General features: G+C 40.4%; 2 protein-coding genes across 30 annotated transcripts in view; one reads left to right on the top strand and one right to left on the bottom strand.

Annotated features, from left to right (window-relative positions):
- Positions 1–16,261, top strand: part of AASDH (aminoadipate-semialdehyde dehydrogenase) — a 39,453-nt gene extending 23,192 nt beyond the window's left edge. For 4 of the 5 annotated variants that reach the window (XM_077848110.1, XM_077848112.1, XM_077848111.1 and 1 more), the window contains 7 exons: positions 822–1,014; positions 1,609–1,715; positions 3,347–4,139; positions 8,650–8,813; positions 10,124–10,246; positions 10,732–10,863; positions 11,970–16,261. In XM_077848110.1, the coding sequence (XP_077704236.1) occupies positions 822–1,014; positions 1,609–1,715; positions 3,347–4,139; positions 8,650–8,813; positions 10,124–10,246; positions 10,732–10,863; positions 11,970–12,359 (1,902 nt within the window). In that variant the 3' untranslated portion in view covers positions 12,360–16,261. Of the gene's footprint in view, positions 1–821; positions 1,015–1,608; positions 1,716–3,346; positions 4,140–8,649; positions 8,879–10,123; positions 10,247–10,731; positions 10,864–11,969 lie in introns of those variants that run through there. The other variant, XM_077848113.1, reaches the window with a different exon arrangement.
- The window catches only part of CRACD (capping protein inhibiting regulator of actin dynamics), a 279,581-nt gene continuing 271,286 nt past the window's right edge, over positions 14,815–23,109 (bottom strand). For 20 of the 25 annotated variants that reach the window (XM_077848089.1, XM_077848084.1, XM_077848097.1 and 17 more), the window contains 3 exons: positions 20,846–21,036; positions 20,167–20,329; positions 18,051–19,380 (listed from right to left, as the gene is read on the bottom strand). In XM_077848089.1, the coding sequence (XP_077704215.1) occupies positions 19,169–19,380; positions 20,167–20,329; positions 20,846–21,036 (566 nt within the window). In that variant the 3' untranslated portion in view covers positions 18,051–19,168. The other 5 variants (XM_077848108.1, XM_077848106.1, XM_077848109.1 and 2 more) reach the window with 3 other exon arrangements.

Here is a 23,109-nt window from a genome sequence, read left to right as displayed (position 1 = left end):
AAGATGTGGGTTATTCAGTGTGCCCCTTATTCCCAGCATGAAGAGGTTTTTGTTTTTTAAAGATTTATTTATTTATTCATGAGAGACACAGGCAGAGGGAGAAGCAGGCATGACGTGGAACTCGATCCCGGGACTCCAGGATCACGCCCTGAGCCAAAGGCAGATGCTCAACCTCTCAGCCACTCAGGCATCCCTAGAGTTGTTTTTTTAAATAAGTGACAGAATGGATTTTGAGAACTGTGGAAATAATGGTTTACTTTGCTCAAGGAGCAATTATTTTTGAAAAACATGAAGAACCCGGTGCACTGGTAATAGTGATAGTAGCAATCAATTTTTTTAAGTTTCTAGTTATTTTACAATTTAATTTGACTGTGTTGATTTCAGACATGAGAAGTTTGAGCATTTGGGAAGTTTGCTTTTAAATATCCTCTGACAGAGAGGCAGAGACACAAGCAGAGGGAAAAACAAGCTCCCTGCAGGGAGCCCAACGAGGGCCTCAATCTTGGGGCTCCAGGATCACGCCCTGAGCCAAAGGCAGATGCTTAACCGCGGAGCCACCCAGGAGTCCCTGCTTTAGTTTTTAAACTTTGTATATATATATTTTAATATTGTACAAGAATTACTCATTTATTTTGATGTGAGGATATGTTTAGTACTTGGTTGTGATGGCATCATGAGTGTATGCATATGTCCCAAAGTCATCAAGATAGTACATGAAATGTATGTAATTTTTTTTATATCAACTATACCTTAATAAAGCTAAGAAAGACTTAATAATAAAAAAAATGTCCTCTGACAAATTGGAATGATCTCTCTCATAGGTTGCTGAAGGACTTCAGCAAGTGGAGTCTTGTGCAGTTACATGGTATAATCAGGAAAAATTAATTCTGTTCATGGTGTCCAAAAATGACTTAGTAAAGGAATACATCTTTAAAGAACTGCAGAAACATCTTCCAAGTCATGCAATCCCAGATGAACTGGTGTTGATTGATTCTCTACCATTTACATCTCATGGTAAAATCATTTTAAGCAGATATGTTTTGGTACCAAGTGATTATTAATTCCATTCATAACTAGTTTAAAGGCCTTTTAATTCCTTATTACTCTAAGTAATATTAGGATATTTTGTAGTGGATCCTCTGTTCAATGCTTTGTATAACTAACTCATTTTATCCCTAGAAAATCCTGTGAGTAGTAGTAGTCTCATTTTTAGCTATGGAAACTAAGGCTTATTAAACAGGTTAAGTAATTTTCACAAAATTACATTGCTGATTAGTGGTAGAGTTGAAATTCTAAGACTTTTTGGTTTCAAAACGTGTGTTCTTAATGACCATATTGCCTTCTCAGTTTCATCTTTCATATTTACATCAACATGTAGTAATTGCTCAGTTATTAGTAGGGCCATTTAACTTTTTAAGATAAACATTAGCTCTTCGTTTCTTATTACCCACCACATTCTTGGTAGCATAGGACTACTTTATTTAGAATTGATTATCTTTCACAAACTATTCTATATGATTTCAAACTTTTACATTGAAAAATGAGTGTATTATTATGACTGATGAAGATAGAGTTAAGCTGAAATTTTAAAATTATTTCTCTTTTAAGGCAAAATTGATGTTTCAGAGTTAAACAAGATATATTTAAACTTGAAGCCTGAGTGCAAACTCAATGGAAAAGAGGAACTTTGGGAAAAATTACAGTATTTGTGGAAGGTACAACTTTTAAGATACAAATTTGTTATTATAAAGAGGTCATATTATATCTTTTGGGACTGTTAACATCCTAATGAGGCTGATAAAGTTTTCAAGAATGTTATTGATGCCTAAATGTTAAGTAATATACCTTTGTTTAATCAATTTGTATTAAAATAAGGATTAGGTTCTCTACTGTAAGATTAAGTTCTCCATAAAGAAATTTATTGGAAGTGAAGTACACATGAAATGCACAGGTAGACAAGACCCATTGTGACATAACTTTTCCCTAATAGGTCAGTGGAGTGCATTGCTTATCAGAGTTGAGAAAATGGCCAAATTTTGCTGTATACTACAATCTGTGGTATACGGGCTATGTCATTATTCCTGAAGACCTTGCAGCATAAATGTTTCTGCTTAATTGAATTTATTTATAGAGATCTTCCTCAACTTATGATGGCGTTGCATTCAGATAAACCCATTGTAAGTTGAAAATTTCATAATCAAAATGCATTTAATACACCTATAGAATAGCTTGATTTAGCCTACCTTAAATGTACTCAGAACACTTACATTAGCTTACAGTGTTGGGCAGACTGAGAGTTGCCCAACACTGACACAAAGCCTATTTTATAACAAATTGTTGAATATCTCAAGTAATTTATTGAATACTGTACTGAAAGTGAAAAACAGAATGGTTGTATGGGTACAGAATGATTAAAGTGTATCAGTTGTTTACTCTTGTGATCACATGGCTGACTGGGAGCTGTGGTTTGCTGTTCCTGCCCAGCATCTTGATATAATGCATGTTGCTTGACTGGAAAAAGATCAGAATTTGAAGTAGTTTCCACTGAATGTGTATTGTTTTCACACCATTGTGATGTTAAAAAGTCTTAAGGAGGGGTGCTTGGGTGGCTCAGTCAGTTAAGCATCCCACTCTTGATTTAGGCTCAGGTCTTAATCTCAGGGTCATCAGTTCAAGCCCTGCATTGGGCTCCATGCTGGGCATGAAGCCTACTTAAAACAAAAACCAACCTAAGTCAAATCATTGTAAGTTGGGGACTGTTTGTATATATAGAAGTGTGTATAGCAAACAATTTAAAAAATTTATTTTGAAATATGTATATATTACAACCATAGGTCAGTATAGTTTTTCTTAGATAAAATGTGTAGCTTTCTGAAGGGTTCTGAAAAGAGAATGTAATTGTATAGTCTGGTCTGAAAATAAAGGTATCTTGTTAAAAGTCTTATTCACTTAATTGTTAGATTCTTGGAAAATAATTTTGATTTAGTGAAGCAAATGAAGATAAATATGTTCCCATTTAAAGAAATATCAGATATTGGTATTTTGTGGACTTTATAATTAGTAAATCATATTTTAAAAATTCTACTCGCTATTTTATGGGTAGGGAAAAGTGCTCTAAAAGGAGATATAACTTGTAGTTTTAGAGTGAGTTTATGACAAATTGGTAGCATAGTAATAGACCCCTTTAAAGAAAATAACTTTAATTTTGATTATTAAAAATATTTATTTTGTTTTTTGTTCATATCATTATTGTAAGTACTATGCTATATAGATTACCTATAAATTGTTGAATTGTTTTGGTTTTAGACCTTTACTTCACCATATTTCTCCCTTTTCTCATCTGTAGTCTATTCTGAATCTCTCCGAAGATCCTTTGAAGGTTTCTGACGAGTCACTCTTCTTAAATAGTGGTGGAGATTCCTTAAAGTCCATACGGCTCCTCAATGAGATTGAAAAACTAGTTGGCACATCAGTACCTGGGCTTCTGGAAATTATTCTTAGCAGTTCCATTTTAGAGATTTACAATCATGTCCTTCAAACAGTGTTTCCAGATGAAGATCTGGTATTTAGCAAGAATTATGCCACAAAAAGAAAATTCAGCGACATTTATCAAGAAGAAACCAGTGGAAAATCTTTACATCAGAAATCTGTCATGACTTTAAACTATGACAATGAGCTAACTGCTTTTACTACAGTGAGCAGAGGGAGTCAGATTTTGTCACTGAACAGTAAGTTTTTAACTAAGTTAGGACTTTGCTCTTCAGCCCAATCTTCTGATTTAATTTCACAGACTAATATTCAAAATGTGAAAAGCTTAAATCCTCCAGCTCTTATTGGGAAGTCAAAAGATCCATCCTGTACTGCAAAAGTTTCTGAAGAGGGAACATATGGGACAGCAGCCAAGAAAATGGAGCTACATGTGAGGTGGAGGTCAGACACAGGCAAATGTGTGGATGCTTCACCTCTAGTTGTAATCCCAGCTGTTGATGAGTCGTCTGCAACTGTGTACATTGGCTCCCATTCTCATAGAATGATGGCACTTGACCTTTACTCTGGGAAGGTGAAATGGGAACAGATTTTGGAAGATCGAATTGAATCTTCAGCGTGTATATCTAAGTGTGGAAACTTTATTGTAGTGGGTAAGTTTCTGAATTTGAGGTTTTAGAGTTAAACAATTACCATACAATAATGCTAGTAGGAGCAAGTTAAATTTAAAACCTTATGTATGGTAGGTTTGGCTATTAAAGAATAATACCCATGTGCTAATTCATTGTGGGCTTTGGGATTTGAATTTGAACTGTTATCAGCTCTGTGAACTTTGATAAGTTGCTAAACCTCTAGAACACCTCATGTAAGGATCTGTTTCTTGGTGTGTCTCTTTTTTCCCCTGGTTTCTCATTTAAGATTTATTTATTTTGAAAGACAGAAAGTGAGTAAGAGAGAACATGAGCCAGGGGTAGGAGCAGAGGGAGAAGCAGACATCCTGCTGAGCAAGTCGCCCAGCACAGGACTCTATCCCAGGACTCTGGGATCATGACCTGAGCTGAAGGCAGACACCCAACTGACTGAGCCACCTAGGCGCCTCTTGTTTCGTTTTGTTTTTGTTTTAAAGGTTTTATTTATTTATTTATTTATTCATTCATTCATTCATTCATTCATGACAGACAGAGAGAGGCAGAGACACAGAGACAGAAGCAGGCCCCATGCAGGGAGCCTGATATGGGACTCGATCCCGGGTCTCCAGGATCACATCCCGGCCAAAGGCGGCGCCAAACTGCTGGGCCACCGGGGCTGCCCTTGTTTTGTTTCTTAAATTCCACATACATCATAGAGCTTTTGAGAAGATGAAGTGAGATAATTGCTTATGAATCCTTAGTATGTTGCTAGATACAGCCTCATTAAGGGTTAGCCACTAGCTGCTTTTTAGTTTCATTAAAGGTATAGGTGATTTTTACTCTACTTAGAATATGGGGTCCAGGTGTAATGCCTTTCCTTGGCTACCATTCTTTTTACTCCATCCACTGCATTAAGTTTTACTTTATCTGCTTGTCCAAATCTATGCTGAGTGCTTAGGACTATGTCTCCCTACTTACGGTATCCTAGCTGGGATCTACTTGAATCTGAGTTTGATCCTTCCTTTTCGCTCACATACATTTTGAAAAATCTACCAGGAACTTTCGGTGATACGTGTGCGTGAGCATGTGTAATTCCCATCCGTGAAAGCCAGCTCACTGAAGTTACTGTTTGTAACCAGAGTGTCTGTAAAGGCCTGTGGCACATGGTGGTCACTTAGGATTTCAAACTTTTTTTTTTTTTTTAAGATTTTATTTATTTGAGAGAAAACACAAGCAGGGGGAGGGGCAGAGGGACAAGCAGACTCCCCACTGAGGGGGGAGCCTGACACAAGGCTGGATCCTAGGACCCTGAGATGATGACCTGAGCTGAAGTCGGGTGCTTAACTGACTAAGCCACCCAGGTACCCCAACATTTTTTAATTAAGATGTAATTTATAGGGGCACCTGGGTGGCTCAGTGGTTGAGCATCTTCCTTTGTCTCAGGTTGTCATCCTTGGGTCCTGGGATCGAGTCCTGCGTCAGGCTCCTCGTGGAGAGCCTGCTTCTCCCTCTGCCTATGTCTCTATCTCTGTGTCTTTCATGAATAAATAAAATCTTTAAAAATATATATAATTTATATACAATAAAACTTTTTTTTCTAAGATTTTATTTATCCATTCATGAGAGTCACAGAGGCAGAGACACAGGCAGAGGGAGAAGCAGGCCCCATACAGGGAGCTCGATGTGGTACTTGATCCTGGGACCCCAAGATCATGCCTTGAGCTGAAGGCAAATGCCTAACTGCAGAGCCACCCAGGTGTCCCTATATACAATAAAACTTACCCTCTTTATAGTTCTGTGTTTTGACAGATTTGTACTGTCATGTAACCACTAGCACAATCAAGGGTTCATTACTCAAAAGTTTCTGTATCAGTTTGTAGTCCTCCTTCCTCCTATTCCTAACTCAAGGCACCACTGATCTGTTTTCTGTCTCTCTAGTTTTGCTTTTTCTAGTTTTTGTTTTTGAGTCTGACTTCTCTTACTTAGCATGTGTTTGAGATTCATCCATATTGCATATATCAAGAGGTTTGTTCCTTTCTTAAATTTTTTTAAGAATGAGAGAGGGCTCATGCTAGCAGGGGGTGGAGGGCAGAGGGAGAGAGAGAATCTTAAGGAGGCTTCATGCCCAGAGTAGAGCCCAACAGGGGGCTCACTCTCACAACCCTGAGATCATGAGCTGAGTTGAAATCAAGAGTGGGACTTTCGACTGACTGAGCCACCCAGGCACCCCAAGAGGTTTTTTTTTTTTTTTTATTGGTGAGTATTCTGTTGTGTGGATGTACCATAGTTTGTCCATTCACATGTGGGTTATTTCCAGTTTTTTGCCCCCCCCCCCCCCCAGTTTTTGATAATTTTGAATAAGACTGCTATAAGCATTTGTGAACAGGATTTTGTGTGAATATAAGTTTTTATTTCACTTGGGTCAGCACCTAGGAGGTGGAAAATGTACAATAAGCATAGTTTTAAGTTTGTAAAAAATGGCCAAAATATTTTCCAAGTTGACAGAACCACTTTGCATTCCCACCATCAGTATATGAGAGGTCCAGCTGTTTCACATCCTTGTTATAACACCTGGTGTGGTGGATTTGAAAATTTATTTTATTTTTTTTAAGATTTTTAATTTATTCATGAGGGACACACAGGCAGAGGGAGAAGCAGGCTCCATGTGGGGAGCCCAGTGCGGGACTCGATCCCAGGACTCCAGGATCACACCCTAGGCTGAAGGCGGCACTAAACCGCTGAGCCACCCAGGCATCCCTTTTTTTTCTTTTTAAGATTTTTTAATTTATTCATGAGAGACACACACAGAGAGAGAGAGAGAGAGAGGCAGAGGCAGAGACACAGGCAGAGGGAGATTTTTTATTTTAACCATTCAGATTGTTAATGGTATGGTATTTCATTATGGCTTTAATTTGCATTTCCCTGGTGACAAATGATGTTTCTTTTTATGAACTTAATTGCCATCTGTGTCTTTTATGACGTGTCTCTTCAGATCTTTTGCCCAGTTTTTTATTGTCATGTTTGTTTTCTTATTGGGCTCTGAGAATATTATGTATTCTGCATGCAAGTCCCTTACCAGATATGTGTTTTGCATAGTTTCTCCTAGTCTGTGGCTTGTTTTTCCTTACTTTCATTAACATAATATCTTTTGAAGAGGAGTTCTCAGTTTTAATAAAGTCCAGTTTATTATTTATTTTCTTTTATGGATCATACTTTTGATGTCTTATCCAAGAAATTTTTGCCTAACCCAAGGTCACAAAGATTTTCTTCTGGAAATGAACTGAACTGAAAGTGATTTTTCATTACCCAGCTGAGTCCTGGGGTACTGCACTGTGTAGGAGGACATTTTTCTTCACCATCACTAAGCAGGCCTCTTTCTTTCCTTTCTTTCTTTTTTTTTTTTTAAAGATTTATTTGGTTATTTATTAATGAGAGATAGATAGAGAGAGCAGCAGAGACACAGGCAGAGGGAGAAGCAGGATCCAGGCAGGGAGCCTGACGTGGGACTCGATCCCGGGTCTCCAGGATCAGGTCCTGGGCTGAAGGCGGCGCTAAACCGCTGAGCCCCCCGGGCTGCCCAGCAGGCCACTTTCTTGCAACTAAGAGTAACTGCTCGAAAGAAAACAGCAAGACAGTTACTCTGGAATAGGGCCTCCAAAGCCATCTAGGAGTGGTGGGCCAGTGCCCAAAGTCAGCTTCCTCTGATTGACATGTACTGCAGGGAATTTGAGTGATCTTCACTTTGTAAGTTTTGAGCACCCCTATCTCCCCCTGGGTTACTCTGGCTGCACAAGTCAAGGACTCCTGCCCTACCTTCTCATCTATTGCAGCAGTTTGGGAAAAGCGAACTCCTGTACTAGTTAAGTGCATAGGCTCTGGAGCTTGACTTCTTAGATTCAAATTCTGGCTCTGCCACAAGTCAGCTGAATAGTTTTGCTCTAGTAACTTAATCTCTCTGTGCTTCCTTTTGTCATCTGTAAAATGCAGATGTAATCCTCACAGTGAAGCAAGTGCTATTATATGAATTAATAGATGTAAAATTCTTAGAACACTTTACACAGCAAAGGCTCAGTACATGTTGGCTATTGTTAATGTTAGCATTTCTTGAACACCTATGCACTGGGTATTTATCTATATTATCTTAATTATCATAACAACATTGGAGTAGATCTATCCACATGCAGCAGAAAAATAATCTGAGGCTCAGTGATGCTGAATGATTTGCCCAAGGATGGCCATGAAGAGCTTTGATTCTGGGTCTATCAAAGCCTCTCTATTGAAGTGTGCTTCATGGTTTTCTCAGTAGTGAAGCACTATATGGTATTTTAAAATAAGGTATGCCTACTAAATAAGTTTTATTTTTTACAAGTGATTACTGTTCGGTTTCTGCTTTACATTGCTGTAATTTAAATCTGAGCTGAACACAGACATATACATGAAGAGCACTGAATATAAATTGTCATGATTTAGGCTAAAGAATTTTTTGTCCAGTGATGTATTTAAATCTCATCTTTTATATTTTGTTTCCCAACAGGCTGTTATAATGGATTAGTTTATGTTCTGAAAAGTAATAGTGGAGAAAAATACTGGATGTTTAGTACTGAGGATGCTGTCAAAAGCTCAGCAACCATGGATCCAACCACAGGACTCCTTTACATTGGATCTCATGACCAGCATTCATATGCTTTGGATATTTATGTGAGAATTCACCTCATCAGTTTATCATAAGCTCAGAAGAGTGTGAAACTGTCAGGTGCTCTTGAGTAAGGGAGCAAGTATTAACTATTCCCTAAGTTTAGCAGTGTGGTCTGGGAAGAATGAGTTAATTAACAGTCTTAATATCTTAAGACATTTTTAACTTCCTTACCAGATTTTCACAAATAAATTTTCTACTCAGAGTTTTTAAATATAAAGAACTTAGAATTACTATCTTGACAATAGAAACTAATCACAAGGGAAAATATCAGTAAGACCTGATAAGTTGGGTAAGTAATTTGAAGCAAATGTGATGGTTAAAAATCATTGATAAGAATAAATGGAAATAAAGAACAAACACAAATTATAAAGACCCAGATAGAAAAATAAACAAGAGATATACACATAAGAGACCCCAAAGAAGAAATGCCTAGTAAATATATTTAAATGTTTCATACCTTTAATAATCAAAGGAATGAAAATTTGAACTGTTTCTTCATCACACAGTATTAGATCAGAATGGTATGGTAAATGCTGCTGAGAGTAGAGGGAGGTTGTAACTAGTGAAGCCTCTCAGGAAAACAGTTTGGCCAAAGGTAACTTCATATCCTTTGATTCACTAAAATTCTTCTAGGATTCTATCCTGGCAAAGTTATCAGAAACATGGACAAATCTATACACCAAGATGTCTATTTCTAAGTTCATAATACCAAGAAATTAGTTCCAAATAATTTTCAGTGATAAGGTAGAGAAATTATTTTATGTTCAGATGAGGCCTTAAAGTAATATCTAAAGAGTTTTACCAAATTGAGCTAAATATATAATATTAATTAATATATATCAAGTATATATTCAGAATGATCTCAACTGTATTAAACTGTGTATGTCCCAAAAAGATCAAAAGGGAAAATGTTAAACTATTAACAGTGGTTATCTGTGGGTGGTCCTTTTTTTTTTTTTTTTTTTAAGATTTTATTTGAGAGAGCGCACAAGGGAGGGGGGATTGGGGGGAGGAGTAAAGGGAGTGGGAGAAGCAGGCTCCCCACTGAGCAGGGAGCCTGACACAGGGCTGGATCCCAGAACCCTGAGATCATGACCTGAGCTGAAGTCAGATGCTTAACCGACTGAGTCACCCAGGCACCAGGTCCTTGTCTTATTTATACTAACTTGAATCTCTACGAGGAGGCTGTATTACTTTTATACTAAAAATAAATTAGGTACATTAACTAAATAGATGTAATATCATGAGGACTAGGACAAGTGAATTTGTTAACCACCAACAGAATCCAATTAATTTGCTTTCTTATTTGCAGAAAAAGAAGTGTGTTTGGAAGTCACAATGTGGAGGAACTGTCTTTTCTTCCCCTTGTTTGAGCCTGATTCCACATCATTTATATGTGGCTACACTGGGAGGACTGTTACTGGCTATAAATCCTGTAGGCATAAAATATGTATTGATTTCATTACCTGTTTTTTAAATGTTTTATTTTTGCTTTGAATTCTGAAAAGTTGAAGTAGTTTTTAATTAGACATAGTTCAGCTCTCACTGAACCCAAACTCATTAAAAATGATTAGCATGAAGTCTAGAAAAATGAGAAAATAGAAGTTCTATGTATATCGTTTATCAATTTTTTTAATTGGCAGGAATTTCTCAGTCATATTAGAACTTAAAATGGTTTAAGGATAGATCTCATGTAATAATTATTTCCTGGCTTTACTGTAAGTTTTTATCTCTGCTCTCATAAAGAACACCAATTAATTTTATAGCTGTGTGTGTATACCAGCTTCATTTATGGTATCAGTTTACCATTACAGCTTTTTCTGATGTTTAAAGCTTTGCCTCTGGGAGATTTGAGTTTTAGAAAGGGTAATTGATTAGTAGAATGATTTAAATGCTGTCAATTGCTTTGACCCATGGCAGGCCACTGGGAACAGAGTTTGGAAACATTCCTGTGGAAAACCCCTCTTTTCTTCTCCACGGTGTTGCCTACAGTATGTTTGTATTGGCTGCGTGGATGGGAACCTACTCTGCTTTACCCACTCTGGAGAACAGGTGAAAAGTTTCTGGTTCTATTTTACATATCTTCTTCCAAATCATAGGAATTGGTGACAACTAAAGTAAAATTTTAAACATCATCATTCAACTCATTGTGTTGAAAATTGGTTTGATTTTAATTGTCAAGCCATGGGTTTCTTAATTTTTGAATGATAGTATAGTAGATTGAAGATTCTACCCAAACATTGTTACACTTGTGCCATGCCCCCCTCTAATTTTAAAAACTTTACCAGCTTTTAGCTAATTTTATTATGACTTCTTTGAAGGTTTTGAAACCCCTGCTTTTTCTATGAAAACTAAAATAGGTTGCACAACCCAAATTGCATTGCATGGAGGTCCCTCTTCATGACTGGCAGGGAGGCTGTTTCTGGGTGATATTAGATCTTTTTTGTTGGGAGCATAATCTCCACCTCTGTATCAACAGCTGACTGCCACTTATTTCATTTTTAAAGATTATTCACAAGAGACACAGAGAGAAAGGTAGAGACGTGGGCAGAGGGAGAAGCAGGCTCCCCGTGGGGAGCCTGATACGGGACTCGATCCCAGAACCCCAGGATCACAACCCAAGCCAAAGGCAGATCCTCAACCACTGAACCACCCAGGCACCGCTGTGGTAGCTTTAAAATAAGCAAATAGTATATATATCCACAGGACAGAGACAGAACTCCTAGCTTTTTGTTTAAACCTTTAATTTGAATTATTGCACATGAACTCTTCCTTTTAGTCCACTTACTTCCTTCTCCTTACATTAGGAGAAGAGAATAAGGAACAGTTTCTAATAAGATAAACATTGAAAACTGAGTGCAATTCTGTCTTTGAACTTTGCATCATTAAACATAGTAATAGTAGCTCTTTCATGAATGGGGTTCAAAATTAACTTTATTATATCATGCATGGCAGTGACTCGTGTAATAACACTCATGTACTTTGTCCTAGACTTTACCACTGGGACAGAGGTCTACTTTGAGAATGCTACTTTTCAGAAGAACTATTAGTTCCTCAGTGTGTGTGTGTAGTTACCATTTCGGTAGCCTACACTGCTTATATTTATACAGGAGAACTGAAACTAATAAATTATTTTGGCCTTTTTTGTCATCCTTCAGGTTTGGCAGTTCTCTACCAGCGAACCAATCTTTTCATCCCCATGTACCTCAGCATCAGAGCAAGAAATATTTTTTGGTTCCCATGATTGCTTTATCTACTGTTGTAATATGAAAGGTCACCTCCAGTGGAAATTTGAAACTACTTCACAGGTGTATGCAACACCATTTGCTTTCCATTACCAAGAAGGTGGTGATGAAATGTTGCTGGCAGCAGCATCTACTGATGGGAAACTGTGGATCTTGGAATCTAAGAGTGGACGATTGCAAAGTGTGTATGAACTTCCTGGGGAAGTTTTCTCTTCTCCTGTGGTCTGGGAATCAATGCTTATTATTGGATGTAGAAATAATTATGTTTATTGTCTGGATTTATTGGGTGGCTATCAAATATAATCAAGTTCAGTCCTTATTAGGTTATCTGAGATGTCTGAAAATATCATTATAGAGCATTTGGATAGTCTTTTTTATACGAAAGATTATATTTTGCCTAAGAAACTTGTTTATTACACTTTATTGGAGAATGATCATATTTTACTTTCTGTAGGAGCAACAAATGCTTTTTTTTTTTAACAAATGCTTTTAAGAGGAATTATAGAACAAAAACATCAATTTATTTAGTTGTACTTTCTTTTAATTAGGCTACAGATATTCTACTTTGAGTTTTTTTCTTTTTTTAATAGACTTCTGTGAAAAAGATATCAGAATACACTTGGGGGTTAAAAACTTAGTTTATGATGTTATGTACCATTTATTTTTTTAAAGATTTTACTTATTTATTCATGAGAGAGACAGAAAGAGACAGAGACACAGGCAGAGGGAGAAGCAGGCTCCATTCAGGGAACCTGATGGTGGGACTCGATCTTGGGACTCCAGGACCATGCCCTGAGCTGAAGGCAGATGTGCTTAACCACTGAGCCACCCAGGTGTCCCATCATTTACTTCTTTACAGTGAGATTCATAACAAAGGGTTTTCAAAGGATCTTTTTATCAAATTAGGTTTCTTATTTAGTATTTTTAAATGAACAAAACACCAATATTGAATTCTATCTATATATATCGCTTCTATAGTAGAGTTTGAAGTTGATTTACCCTCTTTTTTTCAATTTTTGATTTATAAACCTTGATGAATATTTTTTATCTATATTTCTCAATTTACTGGACTTCGTGGTTGTATGTCTTTTGTTCATTGGCTTGGTGGTAGGAAACAACAGAAACCAGGAAGGAAAAAAAAGTCTGTATACTTGGAAGTATCCTATTTCTCAGAATGTGTATATATGGTTTTGGGCTAGAGCTGCTCCTCCAGTCCCATAGCACTTTGCATCAACCTGCATTTGCCTGGCATGAAGTTGCCCCCAGTGAACTACCATCTCCCCCCAGTAGTCATGCCCTTTATGCATTCTCCTCCTCTGGTACCTGAGCTTAGTCCATGATTTACCTTAACCAGTAGAATGTAGTGGAGGTGACATGAATGTTGCTTCTGAGCCCCAGGCTTTAGGAAGGCCTGGCAGCGTCTGCTTTCATGCGATCCCAGACATAGAGTCTGGCGGCCAGATGGAGAGGCCATGTGGTAAGGGAGTGGCCCTGACACTACACTAAAAAAACTGAGGAGGCCAGATAACAGGGACAGGTGAAACCCAGACATTTGGCTCCCAGCATTCCAGCCCACCCCAGCTGTTCAGGCTATCCTGGTACCATTTAATTTCTCACCCACAGAGTCCTAAGAAATAATAAAAATGGCAGTCATTTTAAGCCACTAAATTTTAGGGTAGTATGTTAAGGAAGTAAGTTTTAGGTAGTAGTAGTAGAGATCATGACCTGAGCCGAAGGTAGATGCTTGACCAACTGAACCACCCAGGCACCCCAAAGCTTTAGCCACTAGTAGTACTAATAACTACTATTTAGGGCATATTACACCCCAGACACTCATGCTAAAGCACAAGTAACAAAAATGTATCCTAATGCTTACCTGCCCTTTATCTCTACAGTCAACTGTGGTATCAATTTCATTTGTTCATTTATGCCTCAAATAAAGTCCCAAATATCAAACATGCCAAAGTTCTTAGCTGCAAGCTATAGAAGTCAACTTAGGCTATTTTAAGGAGAAAAGAATTTTCTAAAAAAAAATATACCGAATAGCTTGGCGAATTGTGACAAGGGCCAGAGCTATACAGCCCAGGAATAATGAATGCTTGAAATCACCATGACTTTGGCCTGGGGAAGACACATCTGCTTTTCTTGAAGCTCTAAATGCTCAAATCACTAACAAACGTTGGACCCTGTTCCCTCCCACTGCCAGACTTCCACACAGAGTTGAGTTGGGAGATCAATTCAGAGCCTCTTCCAGTTTTAAGTGAAAAAGGATCCATGCCCATGAGAGAGTACAGCAAAGCATGTATCAGGCATTTCGTCTGTGGTGGTGGGAGGGGGAGTGCAAGACCCATGAGGTGGGAGAGCTCCCACACCTAGAAAGGGGACTTGAGGTACAGATTGGCCAAAAAGAACACATCTGTCAAGTCTTATATCAGTGCTGCTTAAACCTTAATATGTGTATTAACCACCTGCAGCTCTTGCTAAAATCAAATGCACATTCCAAGAGGCTGAAAGGGTGCTTTGCTGAGCCATAATAGATCCTGAGGCCAAAAGAAAAATCAGTAATACTGATCCTTGTCTTGAGTACAAATTCCACTGTGAACAAATATCAAAATTTTAAATAATTTTATTAGGTTACTCTCTGTGCCCAATTAGGTAATCTCGGGCTTGAACTCAGCAGTTCCCGAATCAAGTCATATGCTCTGCCAACTGAGACAAGTGCCCCCAAGTACTCATTTGTATTTTTTAAAAGATACTGCATTAGAACAGGATTTATCTTAGTTTTGTGGCACCCAGCGTGAGGGCCTCACTCCCATCACTCACTTTTACCCTAGGGGAGACCTGTGAGTCAGCAATAAGTCTGGCCTGGGCCCCACGCTGCCTTTCTCACAAGCTTCCAGCCCCAGCCAGTGCTACAGTTCTAGAGCCCACATGTGGAGCAAGGCAGCTGTGTAATATTTTCTCTGAGATGCATACCATTCAATTCCAATTTAGAATTGAGATAAACATTTTATTTGCCACTAAATTTTTTTCTCTAAAACACCTAGTAAAAAATACAAGGTAGCACATAAAATGCCTTGTAATTTTTCTTAACAAAAGTTATGTATGAGCTTGCTTGTGGATAGTTATTGAAATTAGCAAAAGCTTCAACCTGAAAAGGAAATTCCATACGTGCTGAAGATCTTACAGGTATTTTTTATTGAAAGATCACTTTCCTTCAATAATGGACATTTTACATTAAAACTTTATACAACCAAAAATCTCAAAATAATATTAAAATCACACTAAGATATTTTTCATTGTTGTCTCTACTTAGTTTTATTATTGGTAAAAATATCGCAAGACACTTGTAACTAATATTTCTGCTTTAAAATAAGCAATTAAACTAAATGTCACAAGAAGAGACAATACATACTATAATTTGCTGATAACTGGCTAAAATAATTTAATTGTAATGCGTAAGAAACAATTGCACTTGAAAAATTAAAAAAGTAAACAAAAAACTAGTTAATATACAAATTTATGAACAGAGGTTAATTTGTTATCTTTGCCAAGAGAAGTGTATGTTTAAGTTAAAAAAAAAATTTAACATAGCAATCATTCATTTAAAAAAAAAAGTCTTTTCTTTTTACAGAATTTCCCCCATAGTTTGTTGATCAGAAAAGACTGCAACACAACTAAAGCAAAATAACACTTCATTGGTATTTAGTGCAAATTTGGAGTCATTTTACATGAAATATTGAACATGTACCCTTTAGAAGTTGCTGGAAGTGCTGTGACTGTCCTTTCCTCAGTGTACTCTTTTATTTTTGAAGACTTTAATATAAACTTTGTAACTGAGGTATTTCTTCCTACTTTGTTATGTGCTCAGTGGTATGTGAGCCAGTAGTGGTGGACTCATCTAGGATTCTTCATCAATGACCTGATTTCTTCCCCTGTTCTCCACCCTTACTGTGGTATTACCCAAAGTTGACAGAATGAAAGGAAAAGCTCAGAAGAATTATCATAGCACTATAATACCAGGGCTCTAGGTGGAAAGATTCCCATTAAAAAGTGTGTTATGTTAGTAATGAAATCACTGAAAACTAACAAATGCCTACGTGTTTGATTTATAAATGAACATCAGTATGGAAAACATGCAGTGGAATAGTAACTGCTTCCCACAGGAATAAAAATGATTAAAGTTACACTGATTCTTAACAGTCTGAAGGTCTAGTAAAGAGAATATTAGATCCAACTTGCAAGAGTACAACTATCTGCTTGACCACACCTGACAGCTGCTACCATGAGGCTGAGCCGTCATTCCAGAAAGAAATGCTTTCTTTATGGTGAATGACAGAATAACAATACATTGCCTGTCAAATGAGCTCAGCATAAAGGAAGATAATGATGGATAAAATGTGTTTTTGCAGGAGAGGAAAAAGGAATGCAATTCCCCATGCGCTGGGCAAAGGACATGTACTTCTACTGTGGAGTCAGAATCTAAGAAGTTAGTATTGGCAACGTGTAGGTTTGCTGGTGGTCTATGCTTCATGCTTTTAAATTGCCATGTCCCCTTCTTTGGACCACAGGTATGTGTGGGATAGCAAGGCCACTTAAGACTCTGAGCTGTTTTTTAAAGGTAGCAAGGTGAATGCTCAAAACTATAAATGCTATTGAATAACATTCAACTCGATAAATATGAAATCACTCGATTACGGTAAAGAAAGAAACTTTCCACAGAAGTCCTTACTACAAAGGCTCCAAATCTTGGCTTCCTGTTAATTTTCCTTAAAGACCTAAGGGAGTATTCGGAGATAGTCAATGTGAGTAGCCTCTCTTACTTTGTAATATCTGGTTTGGGGGGATTGGTTTTACTTTCCTCCCACTTTTCTTCTTTGGGTGAAATGAACCCCCCCCTCAGGGTTTTAAAAGCTAGATGACACTGGAAGCAGTGTATCTCAAGGTTCTCCTTTGGAACGGATCAGAAATTCGTCTGAAGAGTTTTGCCAAAATAGACTTTCCTGACCCAGACTCACAGGATCTAGTTTGGTGGGCAGGACCGAGATGGAGCCAGGACATCTTAACCACTGCATTTAGATTCTTAGAGATGGAAAGAGAATCTGTAGCTTCCTTTCTTCATGATCCTAAAATAAAAATGTTCCCTAGGAGCCAACTGGGCCAAATGTTTAACACGTCCTTAAGGGAGAGAACTGGTACGACAGGACCTGTGGGACAACAGTGTCATGGGAGTGAGAACTGACTTTCCGCGTTACAGTTCTGGATCAAGGAGAATTCAGAAAAGCAGACATGGGCAGAGCTGGCCGCCAGACTTAACTTACGACTCGCACTTACTGCATTCAGGAGCATGGGCATTCTTGTTTATATGACCCTCTCTTTCTCCATTATGGTAGAAAAGGAAAGAAACTACCAAACATACGGTAGGGTAAATGTTCCAGGTAAAAAAAATCGGAGAATCAAAAAACCATTACAAAGATTGACAAGAGTCATGTTCTAAATGGTGTGTGTGGGTGTGTGTGCAAAGGCTGTGGAAGGGGCATGGTAGGCTCTTGTGAGAAGTTCTTAGTTTGGAGATTTTGCTTCATGTGGTCCCTCGGATGGAATTTTCTCTTGAGAACGAGGAGGAGCTCAAGACACCAGGACCTAGGATTGTGGAAATACACTCTTTACAAGGAACGCCACTGATTCAGTTTCTAAACATTATTTTAGAGCCTATAAAAACATGCTGCTTTTCCCTAGCTTGGTTTCTTTACCTCCTATAAAAAATAAATAACATGGGCAAGAGAAGAGCCAATAAATGGCAACAGGAGTGGATAAAAGTCATTCTACTTAATGATCTGTGGACAGTCGCTCCAGGCCTTGGCTTTCCTTTTGGCCAAAGCCAGCCAGGCTGGTTCTGTTGACACGGGGGCAGCATCTGGGGTTGAGAACCTCTTTGTGACTTCTTTCACCAGCGGCGTGGGGGGAGCTGAATCAGAGATCTCCACTGGATTGCGTTTTGAAGGAAAAGGATAAGAGTAAGTCACAGCCACATTCTGATGTATTAGAAGTACAAGATTCAGTAAGGAAAACCCAGTGAATCACTGGGCATCTTTAGTGAGAAGAATTACAGAAAGAAAGCGACGTGATCAGAACTGTTGCATGCAGAAGTATAGTGCAGCTCCTTTTAATTTCAGAGTTTCTAGAAGCCTAATTTTTTCTGCACAGAAGCTATACCTACATGATAAGAAATACAAGGTAAGTTCTGTGATTCTCGTTATACAACCAGGAGATCAAACCAGCAGTCTGAATTTATTAAACAGGTGAGGTCAAAAGTTACCCTCTCCAAGGGTGCCCTGGGCGCTCCCCCTCCCCGACTCTTGAGGCCCTTGGCTCCCCCTGCCAGCTCTCCCCACTTCCAAGCTTGTCTCACAATTCTAACACTTTCTTTACTAGACCTTAGGGGCCTCTAAGGTGAGGGATCTGGGCTTATCTCTGAGTCTTATTTAGTGCCCATGGCAATGGCCTGCACAGAAACAGAACTCAAGAAATACTGATGGAAAAGACAAATGCTTCAAAACAAAGGTTTGCTTTACTGAGCTGTAGCCGCTCTGCACTGCATTAACTCTGGTACTTCCACAGAAGTCTGGCAGAGAAAGGTGTGATCTCTGACTGGAATTTTATTTAGAAAGAATGATCTCTGTGACACACATATGTTTAGAATCCTCAATTCTTCGGTGTAAGATCAAATGAAATTTTGCTCATGGAGGTTCTTGAGAAATTATGCAGTGCTCCAAGGTGGTTTTCAAATAGAAGTTTTCTTTTTCTCCTCACCAAAACAGTATATATGGCTTTAGTGGTGAAACTTCTATTTCCATCCTATAAGCCAGCAGGTAACAAAGGCATAAAACATGTGTGTGTGTGTGGGGGGGGGGGGGGGGGGGTGACCTCTAGGGAACAGGTTACCCAGAACAGAAAACAGATGGGAGGAAGCTCTTTCTGACTTCTGGCCATCCTCCAAGTGATGTCTATCAAGGAAACAGCTAGAAACATTACTGGATGACTTTAACAATAAAGAATTTTTTTAAAATGTCTTGTGTGTCATGAATAGGAAACACTGCTGTTAATTAATATTAAGGACTCAGCTGAAAAACCCTGCTCTCTAAAGTCATGCTAGTCAGAAACTTGTCATTTGAAATCCCATCAGTGAGTAGAGACCGTCCCACTTTTGCCTGGAGTATCTGAGCCACGTGGGTCACTGATTCAGAGAAGCAGCTTCCATTTCCAACCTGGGTGCAGAGCTCCAAGTAGGGCTTTTCAGATGCAGCCTCCACGCATTTCACTTCTGAGTGTCAAAGGAAATGGGACCCTGAGTCCACTTTTCGGCTCAGGTTTGAAATCAACCCCTTTATATACAATCCCTGCTTTGCTTGGAAACTGCGAAGACCCCATTCCACTTAAAAATTTTTTTAAGATTTTTTATTTTATTTATTTATAGAGACACAGAGAAAGAGAGAGGCAGAGACACAGGCAGAGGGAGAAGCAGACTCCATGCAGGGAGCCCAATGTGGGACTCAGTCCTGGGTCTCCGGGATCACGCCCTGGGCTGCAGGTGGTGCTAAACCGCTGCATCACCGGGGCTGCCCATTCCACTTAAATCTTAACCTAAACTTCACCCTTCCCCCCAAATCCTATTATAATCTTGCCTTTTCCTTTCTTTAGGTGATTCCTATGGTGTATTGGCTCCCTTGCAGGAGCAAGTTAATAAACCTCATTTTGCTGGGACTAGAGGCAGTAGGGCTTGGAGAGGGCTTATTCGACACTCAGGAATTTAGGGGACCAGTTGATACCACACTGGTAGCTTGAAACTGGCCACGGTGGGAGGATCTACCCCATGAAAACTCAAATGCTCCAAATCTGAGGTCTCCCCGCTCGCTGCAGGGTGACTTAACCACATACCCTCACACCATGATGGTGGGGAGTTCCTGGTGATCTCTGTCAGATGGACAAGTGGACTTGCAGGGCTGAGAGGCAAGGGCCTCACAGGCTGTGCTTGTGCTCACGCTCAGGATGTAGAGCAGCTATGAAAAGACAAGCCTGTAACCATGGTGATGCAGGGGCCATTCCCTACCTGTTACGGACGTAGGAAGAGTGTTGGCCTTTTTCAGCTGTTCTCTGCGCTCAAGCCTGGACGCAGCAGTCTCCGGCTTCTTCTCTTCCAGTTGGGTGGTGGGCTTGTGCAGGGCCCCGGCTCTGCTGACACCGCTGCTCCCGGGCTGCAGGCTGACACTGACCTGGTGGGCAGAGAGGCAGGACAAGTGTGCTTTCTACTGAAGGTCATGGGAAGGCTGGCTCTGCAAGGCCTTGGGGCCTCTGCCTGCCAGCCCCCAAGCCCTGCTCCTCAGGGGCGGCTGGACTCCACCTGGAAGCACGGAGCACTTCAGTACGAAGGTCTCAAAGAGGAGAAACTGCTTCCCGAGGAGAGGCCCACTGAACAGACTGGGCCACAGAAAGCCAGGGCCACAGAGCAAGACTCTGGATTTCCCCAACTCCTCCCGTAACCACGGCAGAGGGGGACGGCTGCTAGGGGTCGTGCAGTCTACCAAGTCAGGTTGACCGAAGAGCACGTGGAGACCAGGCAAAATCACTGAGAACACTTCCCGGGCTTAACGGTGGTCAATCTATTGCTCTGCGCTAAGTATTTCTTCCCGACTCCCAGCTAGCTTCATTTATTTATTTTTAAATCCTCGTGACCTAAAAGAGCCAAACTCGGGGAAGGCAGAGTTCAAGCTGAAGACCAGGCTACTCACATTCTCTTTGGAGAGCTTTTCTGCCTGTTTGGCCTCCCTGGCTTGCTTCCTCTCCTCTCGAGTTGCTTGCTGCTCCCGAAACCCCTTCTGCTTCTGCAGCGCTAACGTTATCCACAGCGGCTGCGCGGTTTCAACCTTCTCCGCAAGTTTGGAGCCATCTAAAGAGTGCCTGCTCTGAAGGACCGGCTTTTCTGTGGAAAAAGAGACGTGATGTTGCAATTATTATTTTTTTTAAAGATTTTGTTTTATTTTTTTAAAGATGTTTTAATTCATTCATGAGAGACACAGAGAGAGAGAGAGAGGGAGGGAGGGAGAGAGGCAGAGACACAGGCAGGGGGAGAAGCAGGCTCCATGCATGGAGCCCACTGTGGGACTCGATCCCAGGACTCCAGGATCATGCCCTATGCTGATGGCAGGCGCCAAACCACTGAGCCACCCAGGGATCCCCTAAAGATTTTGTTTTAGATAAGAAAGCAGAGGGAGAGGGACAAGCAGACTGTGCTGAGCATAGATCATGACCTGAGCGGAAATCAAGACTCAGACACTTAGCTGACTGAGCCACCCAAGCGCCCCTCCCCTTTTCTAAAAGGATTTTATCTATTTGAGAACGAGCACCAGCAGGGGGAAGGGAGAAGCAGGCTCCCCAGTGAGCAGGAAGCCTGACACCCAGCTCCTTCCCAGGACGCCGGGACCATGACCTGAGCCAAAGGCAGATGCTTAACCAACTGAGCCACCCAGGTGCCCTGATACTGTGATTTAGAAGAAGTATATTTGGGGACACCTGGCTGGGTCAGTCAGTGGAGCATATGGCTCTTGATCTTGGGAGTCATGTGTTTAAGCCCCACACTAGGTGTAGAGATTAAATAAACTTTAAAAAAATGAAAAGAGAAATATGTATTTGGTCTTTGTGCCCATTTCTAGAGCACAGAGCTCCTAAAACCCTTGGAATTTCCTAAGTGATCGAGAGCATGAGAGCATAAGGTGTCTCTGGTTCTGTTAAGGAGATGGCTTTGGGACCACCCCTAAGGATGGGGCTGGTTGCCAGAGGAGCCAACCATGTGACTTAGATGAACTGGATCTTTTGTTAGCAACGCCACCCCCCACCCTCTCCACCTCCGTGGAGGGGAGAGGGACCAGAGATTGAGTTTAGTCGCCAGTGTCTGAGGATTTAATCAGTTCCGCCTACGTAACAAACCCAAAAGGATAGGGGTTGGGGCGTTTCTGCTTGGTGAGCACATGGAGATTTGAGGGGAGAGGTGTGCTCTGAGGGCACAGAAGCTCCATGCCGTTCCCCATACCGTGCCCTTCTGTATCATTTCCATCTGCCTGTTCCTGAGTTACATCCTGGTTACCTGGCAAGTAAAATGTTTCCCCGAGTTCTGGGAGCCACTCTTGCAAGTTAACTGAACCTAAGGAGGAGGTCGTGGGAATCTCTGATTTAGGTGAATCAGAAGCACAGGCGATGGCCTGGATTTGGGAATGGCATCTGATGTGGGGACCGTCTTGCAGGACTGAGTCCTTAACCTGTGGGGCCTGATGCTGTCTCCAGGTAGCCGGCATCAGAACCAAGGGCTGTCTGGTGGCGTGGAGAGCCACAACCTCCACGAGCCACGATCACGTTCTGTGATCAGAACCCGCAAGAGCAACAGCAGGTTTGCAGTGAGGCTGCTCACTTCCCCCCCAACACTTGTGATACGAACTATTCAGCTGCCTTTCCTTTTTTTTTTTTTTTTAAAGTTTTAAAGCTGGTTTTCTTTCTTTTTTTTTATTTTAATTTTTATTTATTTATGATAGTCACAGAGGGAGAGAGAGAGAGAGGCAGAGACACAGGCAGAGGGAGAAGCAGGCTCCATGCACCAGGAGCCCGATGTGGGATTCGATCCTGGGTCTCCAGGATCGCGCCCTAGGCCAAAGGCAGGCACCAAACCACTGCGCCACCCAGGGATCCCTCAGCTGCCTTTCCTGACACGAACTGTGCTCTGATGCCTGAGCGACTTCCCTCGGTGGGGAGGTCACATATCTGATCAACAGACACAGAAGCATTTTCCTTCCTTCAAAATAAGATCTCCTGTGTCAGAAAATCTCAGGCCTACAGGGGACCCAGGCTGTTATTTGATTTGTTATTCTTATTGTTTATTAAACCCCTTGCCCCCAAACATCCTACATGGAACCCCAATGTATGAAAGAGGTAAAAGGGATACTGCTCTACTTAGTGAGGCTGCTGGGGGGGGGAGCAGGGCTGTGAGGAATGCGGAAGGAAACTG

The sequence above is a fragment of the Canis aureus genome, chromosome 14 (genome assembly GCF_053574225.1).
Source record: "Canis aureus isolate CA01 chromosome 14, VMU_Caureus_v.1.0, whole genome shotgun sequence".
Classification (NCBI taxonomy): Eukaryota; Metazoa; Chordata; class Mammalia; order Carnivora; family Canidae; genus Canis; species Canis aureus.
This window is presented reverse-complemented; position numbering and strand designations above follow the sequence as displayed.